We start from the raw sequence: 22,973 nt of genomic DNA on the forward strand, positions 1-22,973 counted from the left end.
TTGTTTTCCAAATTACATTTTTTTCCCATTAATTTTTTCCGGATTCCTTTTTTTATTTTTTTTTATTTTTTTCTGGACTCTGATTTAATGGTTAAATTAAATTTGATTCATCAAAAAGCATGTCTAATTATTTGAAATCTTGGAACTTATATCAATAAATGTAACAAAATCTTTTTTTCTATCTATCTATCTATCTATCTATCTATCTATCTATCTATCTATCTATCTATCTATCTGTCTATCTGTCTATCTGTCTGTCTGTCTGTCTGTCTGTCTGTCTGTCTGTCTGTCTGTCTATCTATCTATCTTTTACCAAATCTTCCATTAAAAAAAATCAATTTTAATGGTTTAATTAAATTTTAAGAATCAAAAGCATCTGTGATTATTTGAATTCAGTTGTTATTAGCTTAAACAATAATAGGGCCCTATGAAATGTTTTGGTTTTTGTTCTGATTTTTTTTTTCTTCTGGTAATCAAATAAAGACATAAAACATTAATTTAATTTGTCTTAAATAAATACAATTAAACAAAGTTTATTTATTTAAACAAAGTGCTGCACAACAGAGGTTTAATGTTAAAATTAAAACATGGAAGAAAATTTGTGATTATACTGTCCCTAAAAAATAAAGTTTTCACTATAATTTATTAGTAGTATTATTAGTAGTAAGACTGTACAATAGCAATATGTTCTGCACCATTTGTTCACATGGAGACATGCAGAAATGCAGGATTCGTATTTAAATAGTCTAGCCCAATGATTTCTGCATTGCCTGGTTTTAAGGGCATATATAAGGCCTTGAAAATTAAGATGCCAAAAGAAAAGTTTGTTAAGAACCAGAATCTAAAATGATGGTGAAAAAAAAAACTGGCATACTATATAATGCAACAAAGATTGGCATCCTTCTTCATTTATGTATTTCTTTTACCAGAAAAAAATATCAAAATTTGTAGCTGGGGACCTCTGGTTGAGCACACACAGAATGACCCAATAATAATATTACTGTATTTGCGACATTCAGGTGGTGCAGGGAAAAATCACTACACTAAATTACACTACTAAATGACCATCTACATTTACAGACATTAAGCTTTATGAGAAAGACTTATTTAAAACATGCCTGTATAGAACCCAGACTGACAGTATGAAAATAAACAGAGATCTGTAAGTGTAGCTGTTAGTTCAGTGGAGCGTATGCTGTAAAAAGCCCTTAGCCTGAATCCAGCGCCATGCCAATCTCTCAACCTTCTAGTGTTAACACACTAACCCCACGAACTAACCCCGCTTTTTATTATTAAGGTTATTAAGGTATTAAATATGAATAGATATATAGTGCCAGCATTCAGTGGCCATATTTGTAGCCACTTCATAAGTTTTTAGCCTTGTATGTTGCATTGATGTTGCAGTGCTTCTCGATTGCTTTTGCGTCAGAACCCATGTTTTATATCCAGCAGCGAGTGCAACACAACATTGAGCCAGAACTCCTTATTGCACAAGGGAAACGAATAAACACAGCAGTATGCCAGATTATTAACACAATATAGGTTTTGGCTGAACAGGAACTGACACATTTCAAAATGTTGTAAAAACAGCAGCAGAAGTTAATATCATAGTCTGTGCAAAACTTATATTTTATTATTTTAAGATTAAGCATGTTTTCTGTCTGGGAACTCATTTGACATAATCAGACATGCACATGTAAAGAGGTCTGTGCTGTATATTTTAACTTCATATTTTCTGGTGTACTACATGCAAACCTGTAGGCTTTACTATTAACCAGTGAAATAGTTAGCTTTGTTTGGGAGTCAGATAGGCCTGTTCCCATATTTGTGAATTTTATCTTAATATTTCCCCTTTTCTTTTGCAGCAATATGGAGGAGCTGAAAATAAAGTCAAGCAAAGTAAGTCCAAACTTGCACATTTATAATGATGTTGCTTGTGCACTCTGGTTCAAACATGTTATGGGAACTGCTTCTTTAGCCTCAAGAAGTTGCAATTTGTTTTAAAACCTTTTGTTTCACAAATAAAAACAATGGCTAACTGCTTTTTAAATTTAGTATGTGCATCAGCCTGGGGTGCTTCCATCATCTTCTTTAAGTTCGTCTTAAAATCAGTGGTCCATCAGTGGCTCCGTGCATGAGATGGCTATTGAAAAACCAAAGGATACTTTAGGGATCTACTTTGGGATCATGGGTTGATACACTAGGGAATTGTGGTTGATTGTAGGTATTATATTGGCTGTTGTGTGTCTCAAACTGGCCAGCGCCGCTCCACATGTCACTTATGTGTCTCTGGTAGTGCTGTGCAGCGGTAATGATTTCTGTATTGATTGCAGCGCGTGCTTTGACCTTGCCAAATCAAAAACAACCTTTGCACATCATTGTGGCCATTGTATTGGAATGAAATGATTTGTCTGAGAGCTGTTGTAGCTAGCAAACTAACACATTCAAATACAAGGGTGTTTGAATGTGAAACTCTGGCAAAATTCTGAGCTCTGAGCCCTCCCCTCGGACAACACGCCAAATACGCATAAACTTTAATCTATTTATTATATGTAAGTGTGAACTCGTGAAATGTATACAAAAGAAAATACGTGTCTGAAAACATTGTATTCAGTTCACACTTAAACATTCTTTTAAAGTGTATTATTTTAAAAAAAAAAACTTTTTTAAAAGTAAATGAAAGTGTACTTCTTTTTCACACGTCGATGGTCTTTTTATGCAGGTATTTATCACACCTGTAATAAATTAATCATTAAATGAGTAAATAATGCCTGAATTCTTCAATGCATAATTTGTAGAACATTTTTTTTTGTAGGGACGTAACTTTCGTTCGTGAATGTACTGTGACAAGTGTGTACATTATGTGTAGCTGTCTTTGTGTGTTATACGCACCTTCTGTGAAAATGAATTTCCTCTCTGAGGACAAGTAAATTATCTATCTAGAAACAGCAATGTTAAAGGAGGAACTGCTTTTAATGTTTTAACATGTTGATTTGGATTTGAACTACGTTTGCAAAGGAACTCTTACTTTCATGGAGTTACACCTGGCTGAGCGTAGCAGATCGAAAGGTTAACAAAAATCAGTTGGAGAAAATGTTTCCCATCATTTGTGGTGCAAACAGACAGACAACATCTCCAGAGTGTCAGAAATATGCAAATGATGTGTTGATTTCCCCTTAGGGACTAATTATTCACTGGCTTCGGACTAAACTTAACAAAACACGCAATGGCATGCTTGATTTTTCTTTCCGCGGCTGGCATCATGTTACTTTCTCATGTGTGCGCATCTGCGTATCGCGGCGCGTTATCTCACTTTCCCTGCCTTCCAGAGAGGCCTCTTTGTTGTCATGTCTGTGCATCTCGCTTCCAAAGGCTGACATTAATCAGACTGCCCCAGTTTCTGAACGCCACGCGTCTACCCAACCACCCAGCCACTTGAGCGGATGACCAAACGATAACAGGGCAGGCTGACAGCCTTTTGGCTTCCACAAAAACATAAATAAATAACGTGCCGCAGGCAGCATGCCGAAAAGGTCACTCAAGAAGAAAGACAGGAGAAAGCTTGCGCTTTTGTGGCAAACACAATGCACAATCAAATCTCCCTCATTCAGCAGCTGAACACTCAGGATTCATTTGGCCTTGAAATCACAGCGAGAGGTTTGTTATTGTCGCGAATTAAATGATATCATGAGGCAAAGCCCATTAAGGAGCCCTCTGCTTCGTTTCTACACTAATTGGAAGAGAATTCGATAAAGCGCAGCACCTCGCTTATGCGTCTGGGTCACGGCCGAGCGTAATAGATGGAGAGTTCGGGAAACCGGAGGCATGGTCTTGTTAGTCTTAGATCACAGGCTTGAACTAAAAAAAACCAATCGGTCGCATCCACATTACAACATAATGCACGTGATGAAACGGCTAATAATGTAATAATGTACTAACTACAACAGCGGCCCTCTATACTAGCATCAAATAATGACGTAAATGGAGAGCAGATGAAAACTGACTACAGCGCCACCCCTCTTAACAACCAGTTCACAAACCTCCATACCAGTGTTATTTTACTATCATTGATATACTATTATATAGGGATGCACTGATTAGTATTGACTAGTTGATTGTAAACTGTCTCTGACTGTCTCTCACTGTTGAAGTTAATGCGATAATAACACATTACTGCAGGCTAACTGAAGAAAACATGCAGTTAACGCAGGTTCTCTTTGATACTATAAATCACCCATAGTTCCAGCCAGGGTTGCCAGATCTGTAGTTTTACCCTCACTAAACATTATTTGTAGTGTGATTCCCATCCAATAATCACAAAGAGCTTTGTGCTTCGTTATGTCTAAGAAACAAATTTTATTAAGTTTTAGTTGATTTAGTTTTAGTATATTTTAGTATTTCAAGTTAAACTAAATGAAAATGAGAAGTGTCGCCTTATGCATTCAGCATGTGCATGTTTTATCCTGAACGTGAACAACGCTGATTATGTTGATTACGTTCTACTTTCCAAAATGGTGGAAGACGGTAACTCGGGGAGGAGAATTGTTGAATAAATGATGTTATAATTGTTTTCTTTGCATACAAAAAGTAATCTCGTAGCTCCGTAAAATTACAGCTGAACCCCTGATGTCGCATGAACTATTTTACCGATGTCCTTGCTACGTTTCTGTGTCTGGGAACATTGCAGTTGCATTGCTATCTATGGAGGGTCAGAGAGCTCTCAGATTTCATCAAAAATATCTTAATTTGTGTTCCGAAGATGAACAGAGGTTTTACGGGTTTGGAACGACATGAGGGTGAGTAATTAATGACAGAATTTTCATTTTTGGGTGAACAAATATGAAGTGCAACAGTCTGGTTCTTACTTGAGTTGCGTCAGAATATCTTTTTTTAGTTATGTGGCCTTGAAATAATCTACACAGGCTTTGGGTTTATTCCAGATACATCCACAGTAGCTCTCTGACATTCAGGGCAAAAGACAGATATTACTGTGCAGTATCAGTCATATGTCACTGTCAGATTACTGGAGAATAACTCTCCAGAGGTGTGTAATTATATTATCCCTGGGTCCAATAAAGTTTTCACGGCTCACAGTCCATAAAATTCAGAAACCCAAATCAGCAAGCCATCAGAAATGAATCATAATGTTGAATCATGATGGCCAAAGTTGAGCTTGTGAGTCGCGGTGAGAATCTTAAGGCATTTAACTGTTCTCGTTCCACTTAATGATTCTTAGCAAACTACAATATTTTTGTGTCATTGTGTATTTCCAATACCCTTTGTTTCAACACGAGTCTGAACAAAATGCGTATTTGAAACTATATATTGTCAAATGAACAACTGGTGAGTGATTCGACTCATTTATGTAAGTTCATTTAGAATGAGAAATAATAAGGAGCAGTTTGTGTAAATGACCATCATGTAAAGTTATCTAACAGGCAAAACCCATGTTGCATGTATATCTGCCTCTCTCCTAAATGGGTCATCACGACAAGAAGAAAATACAAACTGACTAACCATATTCAGAAGTCCTTTCTCACTTAAGTTAAAGAATTTATTTGGAGCACAAAATGTTTTGAGACAACAGATTGCTTGTGAGAGAGACTTCAAACATCAGAAGGACAGAAGATGGTGATTGATATGCTCTGAACACAAATATGAACCCTGTGGTTATTTTTCCCAACTCACACAATAAACAATAAAACATGTAGCTGTGAGCAGCAGTTACAGACATGTATTCATTTTTTAAGCATAAACCAGAAAACCAGAAGGACAATTTTAGGACAATCTGTTCATATGAGCACATGTAGCTGTTATTTATTACGCTTTGAGCACTAGGGGGTGCAGTGCCAGGATGTCACATAAGTTTAAGTTAATAAGAGAAAGACAGCCTAATTTCAGTGAGCTGATGCATTACACGCTAACAGTTCGGATTATGAAAAATTTCTTGCTGGTAATGTTTCTGATGAACGATTGTAATGAATTTAAAATTATGTAAATTATTAGACCTACTGAAACCACTGATAATAAATGGAGAAACAAGACCCCAAAAAATCAGAGAAAAAAACATAGGGATGCACAATTTTGATTTTGCCTATACTTTTCAAATAATTTTGCCCGATACCGATACCGATACATTTCCTTTCGTTTGGAAATAACACCAAGTCTCTCCTGTGCAGAGATTATAAACAAATAATTTTTAATTTTGGTTAGATTTGTAAATCACCTGTAGAAAAAAATAAAATAATCCATGGCGACAGTTTTGCAATTTGTCCCCTCAGTTTATAAACCGTACTCACAAATTCTTAAACTGTTCCCTCGGTTTAACAAATCGTGCCCACGGATTAATAAACCATACCCACAAATTTCCAATACTTGTGCTCAAATTTTGTAAACCGTACCTGTGTTGTTTAATCCGTATCCACAAATTCATAATCCATGCGCACGCTTTCGCAATCTGTTCCCACGGGTTTGTAAACTGTATTTACGGACTCGTTTTAGAAGAGCAGCAAGCTCCCAGGTAGTGTACGTGTTAACAAATCTTATTGTATATGGTTTTATTGTGTAGCCTATTATTAAGTGGAATATATCAAATTGTCTTAACTGCATGTTTACAGTGATTCTCTGAATTCTAGGGGGTACGAGGCGGAATACAACGATTTAATAAGAACGATGTGCGTCAAAATCTTTTGTTTATTTGTGATAATCCTAGAACTTTTAAACAGCACTCTTCCGTCTCTTAATATTTTATTTTGGTGTGTTGATCTATTAAATTACCATACAAAATAGTCTTCTTTTAGCATTTATTTTACCTTAATCACCAATAGGATAAAACACAGGTGACGGTTTTTTATCCTATTGGTGATTAATGTAAAATAAAAGCTAAAAAGAAGACTATTTTGTGAGTGGGAATCATGGTCTCATATACTATGAAAAATAAACACAATACAATGCATCTCGCACCTAAACAGGTGGCCCGAATTTGTCTGGGGGCGGAGCCACAAATCCATGATTATAGTTTACAAACCCGTGAGAACAGATTGCAAAAGCGTGCGCACGGATGATGAATTTGTGAGTACGGTTTACAAAATCTGAGCGTACGGATTGGAAATTCGTGGGTACGGTTTATTAATCCGTGGGCACGATTTGTTAAACCGAAGGAAAAGTTTAAGAATTCATGAGTATGGTTTATAAACTGAGGGGTCGAATTGCAAAACTGTCGCCACGGGTTGTTTTTTTTTGATGACAGATAACTTCCCAGGCTCCATTGATTTGAGCATTAACGTACTTGTTAGAACTAAATCAACAATAAAAAAAAAGTTATTTTTATAGTGAGAAAACAATGAAAGCTTTGAAAATAATTATTAAAAAATCAATTACTATTACTATTATTATTATTATTTTTTCTCAGACAGATGCAGTGGTAACCTTAACATTTTATTTGTCGATTTAACATTTGTAGATGGTTTAAGTAAAAGAGTTGTAAAAATTCAAAAAATCTTTTAGAGCTTCTTGTATTTATGTATTTATAATAAATTAAAAAAATATATTACTCACTAATGAATAAATAACTCTGTATATATACAATTATTTATTTACAAGTGTGGTCACACTTTATATTAGGTGGCCTTAACTACTACAAACAATAAGTACAATGTACTTAGTGTGTTCATATTGTATTGCAAAACACTTTTGCTGCTACTGAGGTGGGATACGGGTAAGGTTAGGGACAGGTTAAGTGGTAAAGGTAGGGTTAAGGTGTAAGGGATGGGTCAACAGTGTAATTATAAATGTAATTACAGAAATGAATTACAGATGTAATTACATATAGGTATTTTAAAAAATATAAGCACAATGTAAAAACATGTATGTACACAATAAGTGCATTGTACCAAATTATTAATTTAAATGTAAGTACACAGTAGTTAAGACAACTTAATATAAAGTGTCATGCTTGTGAATTTTTTTAATCATGTAAGTTATATCCTCTGACCTTTAAATCAAAACTTGACGTCACTACTGCTTTATTTATTCAGAAACATAATTTTAATGTTGTTTGTGTATTTTACTTTTATTTTATTACAGGAAGGACTACTGTGCCTCCTAAATAAATAAATCTTTACTGTCAAACATCCTTCAGGCAAAAGGTTGCTTCAAGAATGAGCACACTGCTGACTTGATCTTATTGCTGGCACACCCTAGCACGTGTGAGTTATTCTTATCAGCAAGGCATATCAGCATACATTTTCATATAGGGCCGATAACGATGTTTACATTTTAAGCCTTTATTTACATATTCTGATAACATTCCAGTAATATTGTGCATCATTAAAAACAAAAAACAAATGAGATAGTTTGAGCTGTTGGAGGCACTAGAGCGTTCTCTCTTCTCTATGTGTGTGTTTAAAGCCAAAGTTTTATGATTTAATCACTGCTTGGCCTCCTAATACAGAACTTAGAGGCTTTGTTCACTGACAGCATGCCTGTTTTATGAGCTGAACATCTAAATCACATTTGCTCTTTCTGTGGGTCTCTGGGAGCGTAAGTCATGGCTGTGACTCTCATCTGTTGAAGTCCTTTGCAGCTCTGTGTCATTCTGCAGAGGACACACTGTATTTGCATATCTCTGGGGCAGTGGAAATATTAATCAGAGACTGTCACGTCGGGTTACATGACTCAGTAAACAGAGTGAGTGTAATGCCTGTGCATGTCTGACATGTTATTAATACCAGCAGCATTGAGCCATTCCCCACTTTTAGGTATAATACAATGTACTTCATGAAAAGGTTGTTGGTTTATAATAGCCTATATATATATATATATATATATATATGTATATATATATATATATATATATATATGTATATATATATATATATATATATATATATATATATATATATATATATATATATATATATATATATATATGTTAGTGATGCACAGAAATGTGCATCCTGAAATTCTGGGTTCAGCTTTGGCTTCAGCCCAGAATTTTCATTTCGGTACATCAAATTTTTTTGTTATTATTTTTTGTATAATAATAGTCAATTATTGATGGTTTTTCTTCTAAAACCACTATATTTGTGGTTTTACTCATAGTCATTATCAAGAAGTATGTATATGGTCACACTTTAGTTTGGGGTCTGATTCTTACTATTATTAACTATTATTTTTGCTTAGCACAGACAGTGGGATATAAAGTTATTGTCTTGTTTCTTATATGTCGATATGGCATGAGCCTCATTCTATCTCCCTGAAGACATTCAGCATATATTTGTGTTATTACAGGGTTTCATGGCTGTCTTCTAACACCTCACAGATATGCAAATGGAGCAGCATTGCCCAGATGCACACGTAACAGAACAGCTCGCCTTTCATTGTGTCACTTTGTTCACTTCTGCATTTGACAGGCAATTACCAGCATCTTCATTTGCTGCTTTAGGACTGCACCATTATGCATGTTCACTTAGACAGAATTGACCATTGTGTTCAGTGCATGATGTAGCTATGAATGGCATTTAAATTCTCAAAATTGTCATAAAACTGCTAGAAGTCAGCCTAACGGTGTCTTATGAGTATTTTAAAACCATTAAGTGTGTTTACAGCAGTGCATTATGGGACTGAATGGGTGTACTAGATAATCTCCTCTATGGTTTCATACAGCATCTGACCAGAAATAGTGCGCTATATAAGGTTGTAGGGGCAATTTCAGACATGGTTTTGGGTTTATTGTTGCTGCTCAGTGTAGACAGCCTGATTGACTGCCATTGGCAAAGGTTAAATATGCCCATCTAGCTCATGTTTCTACTGAAACACAGTTCAAAATGATGGAGCAAGTGACTTGTCCCGTGTGAACAGCATTTATTGGTAGGAATAAAGCTGTCCTGCTCTTTTTTGTTACTTATCAGTTAACCAGATTTCATTGTGGCACATATAATTTTTTTTCCCCATGAAGACATATTTTAGCATGTACACTGTGTTATTCTGAAATGACAGGAATGATGCCACATTGCCAGACAATGAAACTAAAATAACAACAGAAACGCTGAGTACGGTGTGGGGTGTTTTGTTGTAATGTCGCTAGTATTAAAACAATGAATTATTCATGAGCAAATGTGAATCTGGCTCAGGTGAACCAGTGAGCATAACTCTCTCTCTTTCTCTCCTTAATTGGATTGAGTGGGCAGATATAGTATATCTGAGCTTGTTTGACATGCTTGTGGTGCTTTCTAGGTTGTTAACTTTACCTACCAAATTTTCTACTGCTGGAATTGAGGGGAAGCACTTTGCATGCATGCTGTTCTTCAAGACCAATACCTCATTTCATCCATATAACATACTGCCGTTCAACATTTTGGGATCAGTAAGATTTTTTATGTTTTTTAAAGAAGCCTCTTCTCACCAAGGGTGCATTTATTTGATCAAAAATCTAGAAAAAAACTGTAATTTTGTGAAATATTATTATGATTTAAAATAATGGTGATAGCACTTTATTTTACAGTACATGTACTTCCCTGGTACATACATGGTAAATATCTTGTACCTACAGGCAAATGAGTGGTAACACAAGGTACTTACCTGAAGTGTATGTACATGGTAACAAATAAGAAACACGGCTGTACTTACTAATGTATATACGCGGTAAATATGTAGTATATGTAGTGCATACAGGCAGGTCCTTACAGTATCCGTATATGGTAACTAATAAGACACAGTTACCATATACGGATACTGTAAGGACGGGCCTGTTTGTACCCACTTGTACGTAAGTACTACATATTTACCGTGTATATACATTAGTAAGCACCTAATTAGTTACCATGTATGGGCACTACCTGTAAGTGACCGTTCTTACCCACACTTGTCTTTATTTACAAACTAATTACCATGCATGTGCGACTGTTAACTACAGCTGTGTTTCTTATTTGTTACCATGTCATTTAAGTATCTTGTGTTACCACTCATTTGCCTGTAGGTACAATATATTTACCATGTATGTACCAGGGAAGTACATGTACTGTAAAACAAAGTGCTACCATAATGGTTTTCTATTTTAATATACTTTAAATGTAATTTATTTCTGTGTTGTAAAGCTGAATTTTCAGCATCATTACTCCAGTCTTCAGTGTCACGTGATCCTTCAGAAATCATTCTAATATGCTGATTTATTTTCAATGTTGGAAACAGTTGCAGATTTATTCATGTTTTTGGTTTAGTGCATATGAAGTTATTATTATTATTATTTTACATTGCTATTATTAAAAAGACTTAAGGTTGTGCCCCCAGTTTATGCATCTGCCATTCTACCATCAGAACTCTGTCGTTATCAAAATTCATGAATATAAAAACAAAAATTCATTGTTGCAGGATGTGAACCTTATAAGGATAGATTTGTTTCTTTTGTATTTTCACTTTTAATTTATTTGTTTTGTGAGGTTTTCAGTAGAAATGATCCTCCATTGTGAACTGATTTTGTACAGCAAATAACTGAGCGTTTAATGCTGAAATTTCCACAAATATCCACTTTTAAATAATGTCTAATACAACTTATAGTGGCAAGTGCTTTAGATGCATGAATTAGAACACCGTCAGCTCAGTCACCTGTAAATGTAAAGGCAAAACTTTATCCCAACATACTGTATATTGTTATTGTTTTTCAATTTGCTTGAGATCACACAACAAAGACAACAATTAATTTTTTAATGTTGAAAAGCATTAAAAAACAATCTTTTCCAAACAGTAAACAAACCAATGTCATGAAATGACACTTTTAACCAGCTTGCAACTGGAGATCATCGGTGTACATCATTGACAAAGGATGGCACAGAGAAGTTTTGATTAAATTGGACCTTTATTGACATTGCATTGTCATGTTTTTGATGTCTTTTTGTACCAACATATTTTAGAACTCATTTGAAAGGAGAACATCTCCTCTATCTATAATAGCTTTGGAGATTTGCATGTTTGATGAAACCATGAACATCCATCCGTTTGATGAAGTACATCCCTCGTTCATGTTTAAAGACTTTGATATGGTAGAGACTAGAGAGTCTCAAAGCCCAGAGCTTCTATAGCGGAGGCCTGTGAGCAGAGGAGAGAAAATCAGAGTGAAGAAACACTCATCTGTCGTTTGAGGCTCCTGGGAAATACTTTTGTTAAAAATGTACTTCATACTCAAACACAAACCGGGCAATTTGTGCAAATATCATGTGTAATAGTGGGCAGGATCGTATGGACCCCTGAGAGGGGGTCTCACCCCATCTCATCAGTTAAAGTTTCAGAAGTGGGTCAGCATAATTAATTAGTTGTGTCATTGGAGAAGGACATTGGTGGAGGAAGTGAAAGCAGGCATGGCTTTGAGCTCTACAGTTGTCGTTTGTCAATCATTTTCCTTGTGCGTAGTGTATTCGCTTGGTCTCGGGATCGTTTGCTCCCTAATCATATGGGACTACATACTTATTTTATTTTGTATAATAATATCATGGTGCTATCATGTAAAAAATCATAGTATTATCATGGTACATGTCCAAAAATTTTGATTCAGCCATATCATACATTCATGTCCCATCAATGTTATGTTCATAAAGTGCCACCAAAAATGAAAATTCTATGCTGAAGCCAAAACTAAACTTTATAATTTATAAATTAAATATATTAACCGATCTGTCGATTGTTGTCTATTGAACACATTAATTTGATGCAATTAATTATTAAAAATTATGTGTTTAATTATTAGCACATTTAATGATTGTGCCATTGTGCCCAGATCTGTACGTCATCTTACATGGATGCAGCTGTATGCTTTAAAATTCAGTATATGAGGGGAAAAAATTACCCTCTATGGGTTTTTGTGACATGTATGATATGGTCTAGCAATATCACATGAGAAAGAGTGTTGTGCAAATGTGATATTGATTTTATAAAATAAGTAAGAAGTTAATATAGAATCATCATTACTGACTGAATACAGTTTTTAATGAATTTATTGAGTCAATGATTCAGTGAGTCATTCATAAAGAATGAATCAGCCGTTTGAACAGATTGGTTGTATGCATGTCTGAATGACTCACTCACTCACTCAGTAAGACAACTGGTGCGCCTTAATAACAAATCGCCTTTGAATTTGAATTTGAACTTTCTTCGTGATCATTAAAGTGTATGTTCTATATAATATGCAATAGGTAGTATGAATGAAATTTGGACGTACTACATCTGCCATGTCATTACTATAACGTGACCTACCGGCATCAGTTGCGTTGCTTCTCTGCTATTCATAAACCCTCTCCCATGGCCTCATAGGATAGCAAAGTGTCCATCAACTGCGTACTTCAGAATCTGGCCGGAAGTTGTAGGTCATCCAGGTACTTTTTACCTACTGTTTTTCGAACAGTATATGAATTCAGACATACTACTGATTTGGCATACTGTTTTTTGCATATTATATAGTTTTCAGTTGAAAATTGATAAAACATATGTGACGACTGAAGTCGGTTGAGATGTTAAACAAATCGCGATACAGTTGGTGGTGGGGGTTTATATTATTGTATCTCTGAGGAGAACTGACTGTCTTTAGAAAAGTTTAGATGGTATTTTCTTTTCATCTTGTCTCTGTATAATACACATTAAGTAGTGTTTATAAGCACAGTTCTGCTTGGTTTACAGCGGAAACCAAGAAAGCTCTGTATCGCTGCTGTTCCATAAGCGCCACCTGCTGTCAGAGAGTGAATTTGCATCTCATTCAGTCCATCTGCATCTTCATTTTTTATGAAGAGATTTATTTTATTTACATTATTTATTTGATTTGGGATTTGTTTTAAAAATTCAATTAAGTTTTCTTATTTGACGTATTTCAATTTCACATAGAAATGTGAAGCATTTTGTCTGAGCAATAATAAGAGGACAGCTTTTCATTTATTGAATTTCATTCTTGAATCTCATTTTGTTAAAAAAACTGTAAAATCATATGAAATCAGTAATCGTATTGCATCGTGAGGGAATCGATACATTCCTAATAGTTAGAGAATAATTTTATTTTCTAAAAAATGTCATTTTAATATACATTTTTTTTTTTTACTTTTAATGTCCATTTAAAACCCATTAATCTCATAGCATAATTTATGCAATTAAAGTGTAAATGCATTCATGCCACCTCAGAACAGTCTTGTAAATACACCTAAATGCCACTTCAGATGCAATTTCAAATTTTTATTTATTTATTTTTTTTGTAATGTGAAAAAAACAATTGTAATGGGGGAAATCTCCTTAATTGCAATTTTTTAACGTGGCATTGATGGGGCATGAATTCATAACCACAGTACACAAAGGAACTCTGTCTCCTCCATGGTGCACACACAACTCTTGCCGTTTGGCTGCGTAACAATAATTTAGTGCCATATCAAATATTAATCGAGGCGTCTGTGAATATTTTAATGGCAGAGTTAGCACGCTAGAGTTAGCACATTCGTCCTGTCTGTTCGCCGCAGAGAAGCAGGCTGAACACAGGGCTGGATTTCCCTCTGCACGTTTGCTGTGCTTATGCAGGTTTTAATTAATGCAACATGCAAGAGCTAAACTGTCTTTAAAATGTCCCTGCGGTGAACTGGATGAGTCTCATTAGATGCTGTGGAAGAGCTGAAGTACAGGAATGCAAACTTGCCACCATTCAGTGAAAATTGACATTTGGATTCCAAAATAGGCCATTTGTGTGATTTAAATGTATATACAATGGATCCAATCCAACTTAAGTTTCATTCAGTTCAAAAAAGGTGTGGTGTAGACCTGAAATAATTTGATCCACAGCGGAAAAAAAGAATAAAGAACAAGCACGTAAATTCTTGAATCAGATTCATAAATACCTTGAGAATGAGTTAGTGAAGGAAATTGAAATTGGATGTAATATTTTTTAGATATGTCATCTTATTTTTCATTAGAAATGGAGGAGGAGTGAATGTTTATTTATCTAACTGCAGAGCTGCGCATCTGTGAGGCCTCCATAGAACACTTTCAGGTAAAGGCATCTTATTAGTCCAGATTTTAGAGGAACATCACATTCAAGAGGCCTGACAAAACAACGTTCTCAGATTCAGATTTCACACACATAATATGGAAAGAATAGAATGTGTGTTATGCATTCAATGCAGTTGATTCCTATCGCGTCCTATGCAGCGATGCATGTACAGAGCCCTTCTCAGCGTACCAGTGGAAGCCATGTGGTTTTCACAGAGACGTCATCCTATAACTAGCAGAACAAACTACCATATTGAGATTCATGCTTCATGGATAACAGTGACAACTGTCAAAATAAATCTCATGCACTCGTGGCTGGAGCGCTAGACACATCAGATGTCTGAAGAGCTGCTCTCAGCACACTTGGGTCGGGTCATCATAGGGGATTTATTCAGATGGGTCCCATTCCATTCATTACCAGAACCAATGTAGGACTTTAATTATGTTCATCTATAATTGATATCGTATCTCAATATTATTTAGTCAGGGACAGAAATATATGGAGATTTTCAGGACAGGCTATCTCACATGATTCATTCATGTAATTTGTCATGGCAGTATAAATATTTTAAGTATTTGTCCCGTAGAGGGATTGAGTTGGATAATGTGGGTTTTTTCCCTTCATATTTCCTCATTTGAGCAAGTGCAAGTGGCACATCTAAAGTAACAAAATTAATGTGCAGAGCTGGGTAGAATACTTGAACTAGAATACAAATTGTAGTAGTCCATTACTGATTACAGATTACATGATGAAAATTGTAATAAAAAAAAAAATAAAAAAAAATATTTTTTTTTATTTTTTTATATCAACCCAAACTAGGTTTAATGTAAGAACTGCAGTGGGTTTGTGCATTGATTAAAAAACAAAGAATTAGGGAGAATCAATAAATATTGCCACTGCGTGAATAACATGTAATCGTAATCCATAAAAAAGTAACTATAATCTGATTATGAGTATTTTAAAATGTTATATATTCAAATTACAAGTACATAATGTTTGGAATCTGATTATGTAATCCAGATTAAATGTAATCAGTTACTACCAGCACTGTGAATGTACATTTAGATCATATTTAATGTTGCACTCTTAAAAATAAAGGCTCTAAAGGTTTTATTTATTTTTTATTTCTCCACAGTGATGCCATAGAAGAACTATTTTTGGCTCCTCAAAGAATCTTTCAGTGAACAGTTCCCAAAAGAAAAATTTGTTTCTTAGTTTGAAGAACATTTTATTAATCTAAAGTAACTTTTTCCCATATAAAGAAGCTTGTGTTAAATGGAGGTTAAAGGTTCTTCATGCAACCATAAACACCAATATTGAACCTTTATTTTTAAGGGTGTATATAATTTTAATTATGGACTGAGTTTCCTGAAAAAGTCGCATCTTAAATGACATCTTTTCATGCAGCTCCATCAGATTGCAGGAACCCTTTATGAACCATTATTTTTCATTTGGTAAGATTATTAGAGTAAATAAAGATTTGGCCAGGTGACTCTGCACTTACTAATTATATGAAGATTACATTCACGATTTCATTAACTTTTGTGAGGAGCTCAAAGCTAATAATGAAACTTGTTTAGTGATGTTGAGTTGGAAGAGTGCACATCTACGGTGATCTGGAATGTTTCTCTTCTGTGATTTTGGAGTGTGAAATAAACGGTCACAGTCTATTAGCTCAAGACAGATTGGTCTCTGCAGTAGAGAGAACATCCCGAGGTGCGGACCAGCCATCTGAGATGCAGCATCTTTACTCAGTAGCGTCTCAAAACTGTCTAGGGTCCTCCGTAGTTTCTTTCTTTTCAGGCACTTAATAAAGACAGCATTTTGATAGAATCTGTGGCTTGATTATAAGAACTTTTGTTTGATAAAATAGTAAAAAATTCACTTGAAAAATATGATTAAAAATGTTGTCTCTTCACAAAAATGTTAGATTTTGTAACAACAACCCAGACTCATTGAAAAACTGTGCCTGTGGTGACATTTCTGCAAAATGATATTGCATCTTGCTCTTTTCATGACACTGTCAAAGTGAAATGCCCAATGAAAGCACATTCATTTTCATCTGAAACACATGAACATGTATCTGGCAGTGTTGAGTGTTTTTTGAAACGGTTGACTAATTCTGGATTTAATTTATTTTAATTTTATGATTCAAGTAACATACTCATTACCCAGAGGTTACGCTACACCTACATCCTACGTCATCCACTGGAACGCCACTGCTTCAGGAAGGCTTTTATTAACCCCTCGGAGCCATGTGGAATGCTTTTTATGATGGATGGATGCACTTTATTGGGCATCAAAGTCTTGACCACCATTCACTGCTATTATTGTTACTGTGCACACAGAAGGGAGGAACGAGGAACACGAGACGAGGATGTAAACTCAAATAAACAGTCTTTAATGACTCCAAACAAGGCAGGGCAAGACAAGGCAAGGTTGACACAGACAGGAACACCGGGGAGTAACGAGTAAACCAGACGACACAAAACTGAACAGGCAGGAACTTAAATACACGGGCTAATGACACAAACACAGCTGGACAAGAATGAACTAATAATCACACTAAACAAGGACAGGAAACAAACCAAATATGGACACAAGAGGCGGGAACACATGACACACGACAGAATTATAAAGCTTGGAAGAGGCTTGATAATACAACTCTGACTGTATTCATCTGAAAGAAGAAAGTCTTATACACTTAGGATGGCTTGAGAATGAGTAAATCATGGGGTAATTTTCATCTTTAAACTTAACTGATAGTATTAACAAAAAAAAGCAAATGGAGATTTAAAAAAAAAAATTCTTATACCTATTTCATCTTGTTTATTTTGTCACAGTACTAACATTTCAGTCGTCAGTACCAATACCAGTACAATTTTGCGGTTCTCCGTACCGGTTTCAGTGCCATAGCAAAAAAATAATAGCTAAAAATAATAATTTGCGTGAAAAGGAATAAAAGTTGTTTTATTACAGTTGTTTTACTGGTACAAGTGTTTGTTTCAGCTGGAGTGAATTATATGTATAGGCATGTTTTAGGAGATGCAAAAACACATCACTTCTACTAACTTTCTTGAGGAATATAACCACAAATCCGAGAGCAAAACATAAAAAGTTTTTGTTACGTAAATTAGTTATTTTTTGCCTTAAGGTTGAGAAATAGCAGGGGTCTGTAAGTCTTTGGACAGTGTAGCTTCTGTAAATGCTGGGTTATACAGAGACAGGAGTTCAAAGAGGAATTCTGGGATACTCAGACGCCACCCACTAGCTGAGGGAGACGCCGCTGGATTTATGGGAGGGCTTACAGACCCTCATGCTGTGGAGCACGAATCCCCACTGAGACAGATTGACTTCCTCTCTAATCCAGGGTTATTTTATTCTGTGGCATGTGAGCAAAGACGCTGCTAAGTACGACTGATCAGAGAAATCACAGCCATTACAGTCATGTTCTTACAGTTGTAATCGCTTTCCAGTGCACTCAATGCGAGTGTGTGAATGCAAATGCTTTGGCATACATAAATTCAATTTCATGTAGTATTGTAATCTGAAATGTGTCACGCAATTCAAAGCAAGCAGCTTTACAGTATTGAGCAAGCCGACTGATTTTAATATATTAATATATTACTTTTTATATTTGAGCCCTTGTCCTCGAGAAACTCTCATCCCTGTATAAACTGGATTGATTTTAATAACTTTATAACTGTAATTTACTTGAAGTGTGCACCAAGTATCAGATCGGGACTCAATATTCAATATATTGAATATATAATATACACTCCAAAAAGTGATAAGTTGACTTAACTTAAATTGAGGAAACCCCTTGCCTTAAAATGATCAACTAAATAATAATTACCTTTTTTTTTTTTTTTTATAATTATTATTTACTTAAAAAAAATTTAAGGCAACGGGTTTCCTCAATTTTTTTAAGTTAAGTCAACTTATCACTTTTTACAGTGTAATATACGGGACTCAATATACTCAGATACTCAATATTCAATGAAAATCTGATTGGGACATCCCTAGCGTTAAACATGAAAAAAACAGTGTCAGTGTCACTTTCAGTAAGAATTGCATCTTGACTTTCTGTTATAAAGCAGCTGTGTATTTAAATAGCCTATATATAGAATATATGTACCTCAATATTTTTAGAAATTGCGAAATAATCAAAATAATTTGTTGCAGTCCTATTCCGAAGTCAAGTGATTAGAAAACTCCAGGTGTGTTAGAACTTGGTTTCATTGCAATAAAAGCTGTATGTTCAAATATATGCTGCATTTGCCGCTCTTGATCTGCTCTGCTGCAAGTTGCTGTCTTGCTAGCAGATGTGCAAGGAAAATAAAGAGCCGTCCGTCTGATGGAAGCCATTTGTCTGGGATGATACCCACGTAGCCGTCTGTGTCACATCTCTCTGAGAGAGTCCGTTTGTGTGATAACTGTTATTTATAGCTGTTCCATTGCTCTGTGTTTGGCACGTGCATCATTAGCTTCTGCGCATTTCACTCCACACTGTTTGCTTTAATGACGCCTCTCTGGAAAGGTGCAAACTTTGTGTCATTGGGACCATTTGTTGTGCTGAGCTCAATGACAGACCGCAGCGAAGGAAAACAGAAAGACTGAGAAAAGAAAAGCAGGGGCGATACAGTCAGAGAGGGAGTAGACAAAAGTCTTCCAAAGACATTGCTAAACTACTGAATGATAATTTGTTTAAAATGAATGTGTTAATAATTGATGCAATGTGGAAATGTTGAGAAAACACTTCCTAAAATGGAAATTATTTTTGTAAATCCAGTGGTCAAATGATGTGTGGCCTCTCAATTTTCAGTGTAATTGTATCCACCAGACTAGTGACTGGTCTTTGAAAAAGTCTTCAGGTTTTGTGAACATTTACACAATGTATAATTGGCTATTTTAGAGAAAAAAAAAAAAAAAGAGGATAAATCATTTATTTAATAGTATGTAATTATGCAATCAATAAAGAAGTGCAGTCTGATTACAAGTATTTTAAAATGTAATGTGACAATTACTTAATCTTTGGAGTCTGATTATGTAATACATATAGCATTTAATTGCCTACTACCCAGCTCTAGGTGAAAGGTCTTGAAAATGACTGATAGTGAAACACTATAAATTCAGCGGAAGATGTTTGGAGTGGATTATTTTTCTTACCCCATTGGCAAATAACTGTCATGTTTAAAACAAGATAAATTGAAGGTCCTTCTTTGCAAGCACTTTCTGTAACTAATCCACAAAATAAAAAAAGACACTTACTAATTTCTTAAAACAAAATGAATCTCTCTTCTCTTCTGCATTTCTTCCTTCCTCTACTAATCCGTTTTATACTCTGGGAATCCTTTGACATCTATATACGCATCACGCCACACTCTGGAGCGAGGAGCTTCTTCAAAACTATAACAAACTCAGGGATCGCTGGAGACATAGACGTACACAGAATGATGATCAGACCAGACACAGAGGCAGGGAAACACAAGGCTTATGAAGGGGAGACTAAACTAGATAATTAACAACACAGGGCTGGGAACTAATAAACTAATAAGCAAAACGAGGACAGGAACAGGAAGACCAAATATGGGCACGAGAGGAGGGGAAACACAGGACTGACAATACGTACCTTGGCATTGTGTACTATGAATATTGCTGACTCTTATGATGAATTGCTTGTGATGCTCCTCAGTTGTTTATTCAAGTTTCTTGGGGTAAAAACATTTGCTAAATGAATAAATGTAAACAATAATTGACTGTAAAAGCAAAATTGTGTGAGATAATAAGGCTAGTGTTCAAAATATTTCTTCTTTTTTAATCTACCAAAACATTTTTAAACATATTTATTGATTTGATGAGGTTTAAGCTTAAAAATGTTCAAAATCTGTTCTCAAACAGCTCTATTGAAACCGATTTTGCTTACATTTTAGTTTTGTGTCTAGCTCGTTTAGTTGTTTTAGATATCTAACTTAGATATTTTTGTTGGAAAACAAGAAAAATGCATGTTTTAACTTCACATTTATTGATATATAAAGCAGAACGCACATAGAGTGCATGCTGACGGATACACAGGAGCAGAGAGCCCATAGTGAGATGTGATGTGAGGAAAAGAGATGTTTTATGTCCGTCTGTGTGACCGCCGCCGCCACATGGGTTGCGGTACGAGTGAGCGGAGCAGCTGTTTGGTGTCTGATGGCCAGATGTTGACTGAGGTGACCAGAGCTCTGGGTCAGAAACTCAGACTGATGCCAAAAACACCAGTGTTATGAGGACAAGATTTGAGATTTATAAAAGAAATGATTGGAATTCATAACATGATCGTTATTATGACAAGAATAAAATAAAATATTTTTTTACTCTCATTAGATGAAACAATGGAAGGTTATTATTTATCTGTTTTCTAAATGCATGTTATAGATCTTATTGTGAACAATTCATCATTACATATTTTTGATTTATTTATACTATTATAGATTTAATTCATATTTTAAACCAGTTTTTACTTTATATTAGGATTTTGAGTAAGTACATTATTTCTCTTTCTCTAAACGCCACCTACTGTCAGAGAGTGAATCTGCATTTTCACTCAGCCCATATGACATTTTACTTTAAACTAATGTGAAAATCAGACTGAATTGTTAGGCCTACATTTCAATGGAGAACTGAACAAATTTAACAGTTGATGGAACACAAGATAAAAAAAAATTAAATGAAGAAGAATTAAGGTTAAGTGAAAGAAGAAGAGGAAAAAGAAAAGGGAGAACCTGCTGAACTCTACCTGACAACATTTAAGACATCCTAATGTGTATATTACTTAAAAATTGTAGTCAGTTACTGATTACAGATTACAAAAAAAATTAAAATTGTAACTGTTAGTAACGTAATCTAGGTTATTAATTTTTGGTTACGTATTCTGACTACTTTTTAGATTAATTTTAGAATACTTTTTTATCTAACTTACCATTGAAGGTACCATATTGACATAAAAAAGCAAAGAGAAAGAATATCTTTTTTTATATCAGCATCATATAATGCATTAAACATTACATTACACTGTGGTTTCCCAAACTGGGCTTAATATAAGAACTGCAGTGGGTTTGTGAGTTGATAAAAAAACTAACAATTTATTAAATCCATCGTATGAATAATATGTCATTTTAAAATGTAACATACTCTAATTACAAGTACTTAATTTTTGGAATCTGGTTATGTAATACAGGTAACCAGTTACTACCCTGCACTGACAACGTCACATATATCATTCAAAGAAAAGGAGAACCCAGAATGCATTGCATTGAGCTCAGTGAAATCATTTCAATACAAAAAGTAGTGAAAAAATTAATTCAGTTGAATTAAAGATGAACTATTGTATCCATATTAATGTGTGCATTGCATTTGTACATATTATCGGTAGTTTAGAGAGCCAAATCTCCTGTGTGCTTCATATATGTGTGTTTGTGTTAGTGTGCTGCTGCTACCTGTGTGGTCCAGTCTGTGGCTTGAGTTAGGAATCTGCAGACAGTGATGCCGATCACTGGGTCTTCGTGTTGGTCTTGATTTTATTTGAGCATTGTAAAGACTGGCACACAGATCTAGAAACACAAAGCAGTGCAGGCTCCTCAACACAAATGACAGCACCTCCAGCGCTCCACCTGAAGGTCGAATCGATGCAGTGCAGAGACCTGACGTGCAGCGCTCTTTTGGGGAAACAGGGTGTCTGCTGATAATATCTGCTCTTATCGCATGTCACACGCTCCACTGGAGCAGTATTGTTTAGAGTGATGAGGCCCATCCGTCTCTGCTGCTGCCCTATAGGAAGATACGGATCAGCCCACACCGCCAGGCCAGCCGTCTCTGTGATAAGACGTCTAAAGGGGCCGATTAACTGAGGCCGTCATGTACTTCATATGACTGAGCATTTAATCTTGATGTGAGCATGTAGATTCCATTGGCAGCTTTC

At 35.2% G+C, this 22,973-nt stretch overlaps 1 protein-coding gene across 1 annotated transcript in view; it reads left to right on the top strand.

Moving 5' to 3' along the window:
* Positions 1–22,973, top strand: part of LOC306862924 (follistatin-related protein 4-like) — a 181,537-nt gene that overhangs the window by 9,764 nt on the left and 148,800 nt on the right. The window contains exon 3 of the mRNA XM_079406030.1: positions 1,866–1,899. Coding sequence (XP_079262156.1) covers positions 1,866–1,899 — 34 coding nt within the window. The remainder of the gene's footprint in view (positions 1–1,865; positions 1,900–22,973) is intronic.

Source organism: Barbus barbus (genome assembly GCF_936440315.1).
Source record: "Barbus barbus genome assembly, chromosome: 43".
NCBI classification, from domain to species: domain Eukaryota; kingdom Metazoa; phylum Chordata; class Actinopteri; order Cypriniformes; family Cyprinidae; genus Barbus; species Barbus barbus.